Source organism: Ailuropoda melanoleuca, chromosome X (assembly GCF_002007445.2).
Source record: "Ailuropoda melanoleuca isolate Jingjing chromosome X, ASM200744v2, whole genome shotgun sequence".
NCBI lineage: Eukaryota > Metazoa > Chordata > Mammalia > Carnivora > Ursidae > Ailuropoda > Ailuropoda melanoleuca.
The window spans coordinates 111,259,022-111,270,918 of record NC_048238.1 but is presented as its reverse complement, the minus strand read 5'-3'; the positions used below and the strand labels follow the sequence as shown (position 1 = coordinate 111,270,918).

Genomic DNA, 11,897 nt, shown 5'->3' with positions numbered 1-11,897 from the left:
GCCCTTGGTTAATACCTGTTAGCTCTTGCCAGTAGGATTCGTGTTTCCTCTTCTCTAAGGCAGCCATAGTAATGCTGTGCAAGGCATGAAGGGCACCTTGCTATGGGCAGACGCTTGTTAAGCCGCTCACAACCACCCCCACCCCTGGAACAAGAGAGGCAAGTGAGGCACAGAGAACTTACAGAATAGCCCCAAACTAGTCAATGGCAAAAATCAACACCGATTTTTTAAAATGTGGCTAAGGGGCGCCTGGCTGGCTCAGTCAGTTGAGCATCCAACTCTTGGTTTCTGCCCAGGTCATGACCTCAGGGTCGTGAGATTGAGCCCCACATTGGGGTTCCATGCTGGGCATGAAGCCTGTTTGAGATTCCCTCTCTCCCTTTCCCTCTGTCCCTCACCCGCCCCCAACTGCTCTCTCTCTAAAAAAAATGTGGTTCAATACAGAGACCATCAGATTTACCGTCTGAACGATTTGCAAGTGTACAGCTCTGTGGCATTAAGAGCTCTCGTTCCTATTTTGTGCAGTCATCCCCACCATCCTTCCCCAGAACCTTCCCAGCTTCCCAAACTGCAACTCTGCCCCCATTAGACACTGAAGCCCCCTCCGTCTCCCCCCAGCCCCCCCCCACACCCACCATCCCACTTCCCGTGTCTCTGCACCTGAGTACTCTGGGCACCTCGTGGAGGTCGGACTCCTACACTATCTGTCCTTTTGTGCCTGGCTTCTCTCACTCAGCGGAACGTCTTCCAGGTTCACCCGTGCTGTAGTGTCTGAATTTCCCTCCTTTTGAAGACTGAAGAACATTCCATCGCGTAGATAGACCACATTTTGCTTATCTATTCATCCCTCGATGGGCCCTTGGGGCTGCGCCTACCTTTTGGCTGCTGGGAATCATGCCGCTACGAACACGGGTGTGCAAATCTCTCTTCAACCCCTGCTTTCACTTCTTTCGGGGATACACCCGGAAGTGGCACTGCTGGCTCATGTGGTGTCCATGTTTAATTTGCTCAGGCAACCTCTATTTTAAGCCAGGAGGGGCAAACAAGAAGGAAATGAAATTCTCGTTCACCCCCATTAGATCAGTGGACAGTAAATCCTCTGACAGCACCAAGTGCCAGTGACGGCAGGGGGCAGTGGGAACCTAGCACGCAGTCATCTCAGCAACCTCTTTGGCGACAGATTGAGCAACTTCTAGTCAAGGGCAGCTGTGCTGTGTGTATAGGGGGTACTCTCGTGAAGGGCTCACACATAAGAAGAGAGGCATGGACGCGGCACCCAAGGAGGGATTATGTCAATGGGCACCTCAAGAGACCCGGGTAAACACTCCCACTGATCCAGTTCTGCAGCCCGCGGGAGAAGGGTCTGGACCCTGTGTGGCATTTACAATAAAGTTACAACGTGTGCAAGACCGTTGCAAATATCACTAGTGCATATACGCCCACACAGGAAAGGTATAAAAGCACGTGGGGGGATGGGGTACACCCAAGCCTGGCTGGGGGTTACCTCTGGGGCAGGAAGGCAGGGATGGGGCTCCCATTTCATCTGTCATGTTTCATGTCTTTCAAAGGAAGAGACCTGAGCCGGCCGAGATTGTGGCATCCCACACACACTGGCAGAGGCCCCAGTGGAAGTCAGGCGAGGCAGAGAAAGAAGAGACAGAAGTAAAACCAGAAGTCAGCGATTCTGAAGAGAAACGGAGGGCAGAGATCAAAGCGAAGGGCAGGAAATGGAAGAAAAGACTAGAAAAACATGACCATGGTTGGAAGGATCTGCTACGCTACCATGGCCCAGGCTGCAAACAGGGCGGGCTTGGGTGGCTCAGCAGACCCCGGGGGCCAGGCCCTGGATGTCAGTGAGCCACACAGCTGCCACAGGCAGTGCCTCCCAGCACGCACAGCCATGTGGCCCACAGCCACCAGCTTGCTCAGCAGAGAGGCAGCAGGGACTCAAGGAGCATCTAGGAGGAAGACTGCTTGTTTTAGGAATGGGCACGGGGATTGCTGAAAGGGCCCGGGACCCAAGCCTCTACTTGAAAGGCAAAGAGGTGCTCTCCAAACACACTGGAGGATATAAACCACCTGGTTTATGCTCATCCAAAGATTTCGATTTACGGAGATCTCCACACGTGAGAGGGAAGCGCTTTACGTGTTGGAACTGCCCCTGTCCTCCCAGAGGCTACAGTGAAACTTCTTACACAGAATTTTGGCATTTCCTCTCCTCAATTCAACATGAGCTAACTACGGTTTGGTAAACTGTCATGTGGACAATAACAACTGAACGTTTTTATTTCTAAATGTAAATTTGAACTGTTTTTGTAAATTACTGTTTTAAATCATTTTTTAAAAGTAATCCGTACGCCCAATGTGGGGCTCGAACTCGGGACCCTGACTGAGATCCAGAGTCACATGCTCCACCAATGGAGCCAGACAGGCACCGCTATTTAATAATTTTATTATGAAAATTTTATAGTGAAAAAGATCTGAAGCAGCTATAGGAGATGTTAAGATTTGACAAAGCTACCTAATGAGTAGACGAGTATGATCTAGGCACCTGGAAAAATGTCGGAAGCAAGACCAGCAACCCAAAAGCTATGTACAAACAGACAGACATAGAGACATAGAGGACCATGTAAATCTTCAACCACGTTACTTTAAAATATCCACAAAGTCAAAAGACAAATGATAGATTAAGAAAACGTATTTATCATCTGTATGCCAGATGAACGGTTAATGTTTATAATATAAAACAGAGTTCCTACCAATTAAGAAGAGAAAAGACAGGTCAAGAACGAGGAAGAACAAATCCAAACGTCCAACAGACAAATGCATGAGCACCAGGTGGGCACGTGTGCGTGCGTGCAGAGGGGCGCCGGGAGTTAAAGTCACAGCGAGTTCTCGCTTTGCCCCCATCAGATTGGCACAAAGTGAAACAGCATGCTAACACCTTTCCGGTGAAAGCTGGGAGGGAATCAGTGCCCGGATGGGGACAGAACATCACTGAAGCACAAGGGGCCCTCGGGCAGTGTCCGTACCCATCATGCAAGTGCACAGGCCTCTCAGGTGGCTTGGTGTCCACCCCCCACCCCCTGCCGCCCCAGCCCAATGAGCCTGTGTCACCTCCACAACCAGCAAGCCCAACCCAAGTGTTTTCACTGGGGGGCACACCCCCAAGCTGTGGGTATGGGAAAGCAAGGAAAAGAGGCTGAGACACCAGGAAGAGGTACAGCCACGCAATGGGCAGGACTTCGGGCAGGGGGTGGGATGCCGGGTTTCTGATGCAACTGTCAGCCCAGTCGGACTTCTAGAGTTTCTGTTTCTGTGAAACGAGGGGGTGGGGTAGATGGTTTCAGAGATCCCTCCCAGCTTTGGGACCTCTAAACCGTTTAGGCCAAAAGCAGGGAGAGGGCCCCTCTGGTAACCACTGGCTTCTCAGCTGCGCAGCTGTAAGATGGAGAAACCCAGCAGACAGAGGGGGTGGGGGACCAGGGTAGCGACAGGCGGGGGGTGGCACAGCCACCAGCCTTCTTCCTCTAGCGGCTCAAACATTGCTGGGCCGAGGCAGTCTGAGATGCCAGCCCCTGGATCTGAGAAAAAAGGGGGCAGGAAGAGAAGGTTCTAGGCCTCTCACTTTGGTTGGGTTAGCTGATTTAGCAAATAAAAAGACAGGACACCCACTTAAATCTGAATTTAAGATAAACAGTGCAACAATTTCTTAGTATAAGCACGTCTCATGTGCGTTTTGGGACACACTGGGACTAAAACCTCATTTGTAGTGCTACACTTTATCTGACAACCTTGGATGGGAGACAGGCGGGACAGAGGGAGTTGGGCTGCTGGCGGTCTCTGCTCTTGCCCCTTGTATCCCCGCCTGTGGTAAAAGGCCCCCGTGGCCCCCCACCCCCACAGTGGTGTACCTAGTTCTCCATGAAGCTGTCCTGAGTCACCAGAATCTGACATGCCACCTGTTTCCTGTGCAAGGCGGCATGAGAACCAGAAGGTAAAAATGAAATGAAATCAAACGAAAAGTTATTGCTCAAAGATGTGGAATGAACAAGGCCATGCAGAACCCCAGCCATTCTCAGTGGATCTGCTCTGTCAATGAGGCAAACAGCTACTAAGAGAAAAACAGCAAAAGTGTTGGGGGGGAGATCACTCACATACTAGGTGAAGAACCCACCCCATATAAGACCCTGGTCCCCTCTGCCCTCACCCTTCCATCCTTATCCCTACCTAAGCCACCCAAGGAAGCACACTGTCATGGAACAAAGCTGTTTCCCCAAACAAATGCCACCCTGCTCTTCACCCACCGGCATGCCCCGCCGCCGGGCCCCAAACCATTTGCCCAGGCCTTGCGGGAGGGGTAGAGGTTGCTTGGCCCCTGCCCAGGCAGAGGCAATGCTCATGGGCACTCACCTCCGGGGTTCTTCAGCTGGTGGCTTGTTTCAGACCCACCACCCACTTGAGAGGTGCCCAGGTGGGACAGATCATCCAGCACAGGTACCCAGTTTCAAAAGCATCTCACCAGTCATAGCAAAGGTCCACATGCCAACCCGCAGGCTCCAGGGAGAGGGGCCTTGGGGGACACGGAGCAGGTGCACGTGGGCAGCCCGTCCTGAGATGCCATTTGGCAGACAGTGTCCTCTTTAACTCTGCCTTCACCTTTCTCTTTCAAGAACAGATGCCCTTCCGGTGACAAGGGATGAAACGAGCATGTGAAGGGTGCACTAACAAGCGGGAAGAAAGACTGGGGAGGCAGGGCTTGCTGAGAGCAGGCTCTGGGTCTCCCCAACGGAAACATACACACGACGCTTCAGTAAGCCTACTGAACATCTAAGCCACCCCCTGGCTCTGAGGGCAGCATTCTGTTGAGAATTCATCTATTTTTTTTTTTTAAAGACTTTATCCATTTGACAGAGAGAGAGAAAGAGCAAGCAAGAGAGAGAGCACAAGCAGGGGGAGCAGCAGGCAGAGGCAGAGGGAGAAGCAGGCTCTCCACTGAGCAAGGAGCCTGACGCGGAGCTTGATCCCAGAACCCTGGGATTATGACCTGAGCTGAAGGCAGACGCTTGACTGAGCCACCCAGATGCCCCTCTGTTGTGAATTGAACTTTTGACATTTGTGTTTCCGTTATCTGGACATACCCTGCTTTGTTCCACAAACGATCTGAGGTGACGTGGCTTCTTCCATGTGACCTGCTGTCAGCTTGGCAGTGTGCTCAGGATGTGTTTGATGTGACTCGGTCTCCCTGAACCCACTCGCCTCTGGGGACATTCACTGGCATCCCCACTGCCTGGCCTGACATACATACAGCCCAGAGCTATTGTGGGTAACCATTTCTCTCCCACCGTGACAGTGATGGATTTCTTGGGGTCATGTGCCCCCAATGTTTTATTTTGAAAAAATTTCAAACTACAGAAAAGTTACAAGAATAGTACAATTACCCCCTCCATCCCCTGCACTTGGATATCTGCTTTATCTCTTTGAAAGTAAGTTGCAGGCAGCATAACATTTCACCTCTAAATCCTGAAGCGCATTACTTCGAGGGGAGGGACAGTCTTCCATGTAATCCTCCTATCTTATCACACCGGGGAAATTAACACCATGACAGCTGCAGGGGCGTGGGGGGTGGGGGCTGTAAGAGAGGTGGTCAGTGGCTGCAAGCAGCTTCCTTCCATACTTTGGATCTTTATTTAAGTTTTGTTTCATTTATTTAAGGAATCTCTACACTCCACATGGGACTCGAACTCAAAACCCCAAGATCAAGAGTCGCATGCTCTTCCAACTGAGCCAGCCGGGCACCCCTTTTCTTCTTTTTTAAAGTTTTTTCTCGGGGCGCCTGGGTGGCACAGCGGTTAAGCATCTGCCTTCGGCTCAGGGCGTGATCCCGGCGTTGTGGGATCGAGCCCCACATCAGGCTCCTCTGCTATGAGCCTGCTTCTTCCTCTCCCACTCCCCCTGCTTGTGTTTCCTCTCTCGCTGGCTGTCTCTATCTCTGTCGAATAAATAAATAAAATCTTTAAAAAAAATAAAATAAAATAAAGTTTTTTCTCTCCACACTTTAATGTACCTTCCCCTCAGGAGAAAGTCTTTGGCAAGTGTTTAAATTCGTCAGAAACAAGAATGCACAGTGGAACTGGAGCACATCACAGACTTTGGACCAGAAGTGGCCCGTGAGCCGCTGGAAGAGACGCCACCGCGCGAGCTGATGGTCGCACAGCTTGAGGACCACGAAGCCCAAGCAGGAGAGCGCGCCCAGAGCCAAGCAGATGCCCGAGGAGGCAGTGCCATAGCGCCTGTGAGCACACAGGGCCTGGCCCAAGGCGGCCGCAATGTGGGCGCCCAGCGCGACCTCAAACCCACGGGGGTGCAGCAGGGCGAGGCCGTAGCTGCCCAGAGAGAGACACTCGATGGCAAGGAACAACCAGGGCTCCCAACCCCTGTCTAGGGAGAGGCACCAGGCTACCGGCCATGCAAAGATGGGCAAGGTGAGCCACTGGTCAAGCACGGCAGCGGGGCGCGTCTGCGTCGCTATCCGCAGCCACTGAACTGGGCCGTAGACCAGGGCCATGCTGGCGAAGACATCCTTCAGGTAACGAGCCCTCAGCGCCTCCATGGGGCGCCCTGGGGCCCTGCCATTTCTCTGTAGCCAGTACACCCCCAGGAGGACGTAGGCCAAGTTAATGAGTGAATTGAAGGGCATGGCCAGGAAGGCAGGGAGGCTGGCTACGGGGGGTTCGGCATAGTGTTCATAGCCCACTTGGACGAAGACGCCATCGAACACCCCCGTGTAGACTATGGCCGTGCAGAAGCAGCCAGCCACGGCCACGTGGAGAAGGGCCTGCCTGGACTCAGGCTCCATGTGCAGCCCCAGGTATGACTCGGGACGGCCTCCACTGTCAGTTCAGAAGTCCGATAAATGTGCCTTGGCCTCCCAGCTGAACCAGCTTCTTCAGCAGGAAGAAGTCCCTGTGGTTTCTGACGCAGATGCTGCGGCCTTGCCCCAGAGTGGTGGACGCAGGCCAGAGAAAGGCAGTGGTCCTGCTGACTGGCTGGCAGGAGTGGAAGAGCGTTCTGCCTCTTTCCTCTGTGGTTACAAAAAGAGTGTGGTTAGAAAGAAAACCATCCAAAAGAGAGCCTCCATCTTCCCAACTCTCTGCCTCAGGATCCACCAACAGTTTTCATCAGAAGACAACAGAAATAAAAGTGAAGCGATATTCCAATGAAGACATACGAATGGCTAACAGACACATGAAAAAATGTCCAACATCATTAGCCATCAGGGAAATTCAAATCAAAACCACAATTAAGATACCACCTTACGCCAGTTAGAATGGCAAAAATGGACAAGGCAGGAAACAACAAATGTTGGAGAGGATGTGGAGAAAGGGGATCCCTCTTACACTGTTGGTGGGAATGCAAGTTGGTACAGCCACTTTGGAAAACAGTGTGGAGGTCCCTTAAAAAGTTAAAAATTGAGCTACGCTATGACCCAGCCATCGCACTACTGGGTATTTACCCCCAAGATACAGACGCAGTGAAGAGAAGGGCCATATGCACCCCAATGTGAATTCATAGCAGCATTGTCCACAATAGCTACATTGTGGAAGGAGCCGAGATGCCCTTCAACAGATGACTGGATTAAGAAGTTTGGTCCATATATACAATGGAATAGTACTCAGCTATCAGAAAGAACGATTTCTCAACATTTGCTGCAACATGGACAGCACTGGAGGAGATAATGCCAAGTGAAATAAGTCAAGCAGAGAAAGACAAGTATCAAATGGTTTCACTCATTTATGGAACATAAGAACTAGGAAGATTGGGGGGCGCCTGGGTGGCACAGCGGTTAAGCGTCTGCCTTCGGCTCAGGGTGTGAATCCGGCGTTATGGGATCAAGCCCCACATCAGGCTCCTCCGCTATGAGCCTGCTTCTTCCTCTCCCACTCCCCCTGCTTGTGTTCCCTTCTCGCTGGCTGTCTCTATCTCTGTGAAATAAATAAANGAAATAAATAAATAAAATCTTAAAAAAAAAAAAAAAGAACTAGGAAGATTGGTAGGAGAAGGAAAGGAAGAAAAGGGGGGGGTGAACAGAAGGGAGAATGAAGCATGAGAGACTATGGACTCTGGGAAACAAACTGAGGGCTTCAGAGGGGTCAGAGGGGAGGGAGGGGGGTGGGGGATTGGGATAGGCCGGTGATGGGTAGTAAGGAGAGCACGTATTGCATGGTGCACTGGGTATTATACGCAAATAATGAATCATGGAACTTTACATCAAAAAGTAAGGATATACTGTATGCTGACTAACATAACATAATAAAAATTATTATTAAAAAAAAAAGTAAAGTGATACCCACAGCGTGTTCACCTTCTTACTCATGGCTTCTGGAAGCCTCTAGAATGCTCTCTCCCCTAGGGGTTTCATGCCTTTCTCTCCCAACCCCCATGCGGTTCTTCTTTCATCTGTGTACTAGAAAAATCCTGCTCATTGCCCTAGTTCCCTTAAAGCCACTGCATTTAGACACTTAGACCTTTCCTAGGTCTGTCGTTACAATTCAGAATGGGCTTTCCCACCTCAGTGGTATCATAAATGTTGACATTTGCAGTCAGCCCCAAGCCCTTTTAACCAAATACGCAGTTGAACTAGAGACCGTTAGCTGTGGTGAGTTCTGGAATCCAAGGCAAGGGACGGGACAGTGCTAGAGGAGGACAGGAGTGGGGAGGAAAAGAGGAGGGGGAGGAGGAGGGGAAGGTGGGGGAGAGGACAAGGCTAGTCCTCCTGCCCTCCCCTGAAGTGCCACACCATCCCAAGTCACCTTCTTTCCCTGGCCCACAATAAAACCTTCCATTTCCTGCAGTCATTGAGGCAGACGATGGGAAAACAACGTGCACTTATCACTGACTGCCAACTGCTATGGGGCCAGCTGTGGTGTGAATTGGCCTAGTAGCCGAGAAATATATTACCATTGTAGAGAGAAAAGGTTCAGTGCTCTGAAAATGACTCAAAAGCCAAGAGGGCGGCAGGTGGGGATGAAAAGGACTGTCTGTGTTCAAACTCCGGCTCTCCCCACCTACTAACTGTGTGACCTCGGGCCTTAACCGGTCTGGGCCTCAGTTTCCATACCCGTCCAATGGGATGCTGCCAGTGCCTCCCGGCGGAGGAGTTGTCACGTGGATTAAGTCAGTTCTTATACAGGAGGACCACTGAGCAGTGTTTACTTCTGAGGCATTACAATGCCCGTCCCCCTTCTGGCAATTTAGGCCTGAAAAAGGCAGGGTGGGTTCTGACTCTGCTCTCCTTCCCGATCAGCGAATACCTGCTCAATTCCAATCCAATTCAATTCAATCCAATTCGAGTCAAGCACCACGCCAGCACCTCTGCTCTTCTTCCTCGCGCTCCCACTGGCACATTACCATTTCTTTTCTCACCCGGGCCCTGGGCATCCACCTGTATTCTCTGGGGAGGGAGCTGCTGGGCCTTCCACTGAGCTTTCTTGTTCCCATCCTGCCTTGGGGGTCCATCGTCAAGCAGGACCACAGGCCCAGCATTTGCATGAGTGAACTAAAGCCCTCACCCCGACTCTGCATCTCCTCATTGACCATAAGCCTCCTTCTCAGCTTGTGGCACTGTCACACGGCTCCCCCAACCCTTTCTCTAATGAGCTAACGAGCAGGCTGCCCCTGCCCCGGGGTTCCCATTTCCAGCCTGGCTGCTGCTAATGTGCTCTGCGCACAACAGCCCCCAGCATCGTCCTCAAGTACCCTGGACTGGATGGTGCCAGTCCCCGCTTAACACTGTTCAGTGGCTGGCTCTCCACACCATGCATGATCACGTCCCAATCTCCTGGCCACACGTCAAAGTGCCATCCCCATGGAGCCCTGAACACTCCCTAGGTCCAGTCTGTCCTTCTTCAGCTAGAACGAGATTCGGCAGTCCTCATTCCCTCCTGCCTCAGGTCTGCTAACACTTTCAACTTGGCCTCCCTCCTGACTCCAGCTGGGACACCTTACCTGCACCTCTCTGGGGCTTGGCTCTGTGGCATGAAATGCCAGGCCTTTTGGACCTCCTATCTGCCAGCAAGCATGGATGAGAGCTGGGGACAAGAGTCGAATACTGTCAACTTGATAGAGGAGGTCCAGGAAGGGCGTGGAAAGTGACTCCTCTCTCTGGCTGCTGGGCAGAGTCCACCCGAGCCCTTGTGCAAGCTGAAAGCGACATGTCATCAAACAACCTTCCCGAGTCCACCAAGAAGACCAGGCTGGGTACTTTATGGCCGACCTCCTCCACACACCTGAGCTGCCATGACCCTTGTTACACGACACAGATTCCCCCAGCACCTGGCACACGAAAGCCAGAAGCTCAACAGCATTGGCCTGCGGTTCTGGGGTCTTTTGGGGGAAGTCCTGCAAAGCATGACAACATCCTGACTAAGGAGTTAACACATGTTCCTTAGATTCTCCTGCTTCCTGGGACTATATGCACTTAAGCAGGAGCCACTGTCACCCATCACAGTGGTGGCTTCTTTCCTGTGGCATTTATGACAACTGTTCGTTGTATCCCTGACTATTCTGACCACTGTTGCTGCCTTTCTGCAGATGAGGGGATGCCAGCCTGAGGGCTATAATGTGAGGCCAATCTGAGCCACCTGGATACCCAAGAAGCCTGGAGCAACTCCAGTCATTTCTGAACCCTAGGGAGAGGATTGCTGAATTCAGGAAAGGCCCTTGGAAACCAGCAGCTCACCTTCGTTATTTTACAGGGGAGGGACTTGGGGCCATAGAGGTGAGGTTAATGCCCAAGGTCATTTAGGGCAGTTGCTGTCACAGTCATTTATAGGGGAGGGCTCTTGTCCTTTGGCTGTCCAAGGTCTCTTTGGCCTTTCTCAAAGAAATGCTTCCAAATGCATAAAAACAGAGTTACAACATAAATTTAATATGTCAAAAGATGGTATGAAAATATTTTTGAAAATGCATGATTTGGTCATATATATGCTACTTTACTAGTAAATGAAATCACAGAATCTACGGGCAGATTGTAACTACAGTACTTTCAAAGTAGTTCTTCTGCCTGCTAGTAAGTCTTGTACGTGAGTTAATTTCAGGATAACTACAACAAAAAGCTAAATGATCTGAAATAATCTGTCACTTCCATTGATGACAAAGTCACCAGGCTAACACTCTGTGCTCTGTAGCCTACATTCGTAATTGCGGGAAAGGGCAAATTTCGACTAGCGGTTGCTGAAAATCAAGATAAAACAAAGGTGAGAAAAAGTAGAAAAAGCATGTGTTGTGGCTCCAAGCTCCCAGACACCAACTCAGGACCCCTGCACTACAGCCTGAGTCTGACAGTGCAGATAACGGCGCAGCGCCCAGGCGGCCTCCTGCAAGATTTGGCACATGGGGTCGATGCCAGTACCCACCTCTCAAGGTTGCTGCGAGAACTTACAGTGTTGGCGCGAAAAGGCCAGCGATCACCATCCGGGTACTCGCCTCTCTATATTCGCTGGGGGAAATTCAAATCTCGGAAAAGGGCGGACCCGAAAAGCGGTCCTGCGCCTGCGCGTAGGGGCGGGGCGCGGGTCTCTGGGAAGCAGGCGGGCGGGGTGACGCGAGGCGACGCGGAGCTCTTTCGCACCCTCCCGCTCGGCTCGGGTACCGCCGGCCTGGCTGCCCGCCCTGCGGCCGACGGGGCGGAGGACGGGGAGCGGCCCCGGGCGCGCGGCCCGGCTCCTCTCGTTGGGGCGCGGGCGGGCGCCGGCTCCCGGAGGCGGGGCCGGCGAGCCTGGGAGCCGGTGCGTCACCGCCCACTCGCCCCGCCTCCGATTCCCCCCACGGCGCGTCTGGGGCCGCTTCTCCTGCGGCCGCTGGGTATGGGGAGTGGGAACATATCCGCTCTCGGA

General features: G+C 52.1%; 1 protein-coding gene across 2 annotated transcripts; it reads right to left on the bottom strand.

Moving 5' to 3' along the window:
* Positions 1-6,041: 6,041 nt before the first annotated feature.
* TMEM187 (transmembrane protein 187) lies at positions 6,042-11,771 on the bottom strand. 2 transcript variants are annotated; one of them, XM_002928813.4, is made up of 2 exons: positions 11,418-11,771; positions 6,042-7,084 (listed from the first exon to the last, which is right to left on the bottom strand). In XM_002928813.4, exon 2 carries the CDS (start codon positions 6,857-6,859, stop codon positions 6,059-6,061), a length of 801 nt encoding a protein of 266 aa, XP_002928859.1. In that variant the 5' UTR covers positions 6,860-7,084; positions 11,418-11,771; the 3' UTR covers positions 6,042-6,058. The 2 variants fall into 2 exon arrangements, with proteins under 2 accessions (XP_002928859.1, XP_011235036.1); XM_011236734.3 differs by having other exon boundaries at positions 11,444-11,771.
* Between the last annotated feature and the right edge of the window lie 126 nt (positions 11,772-11,897).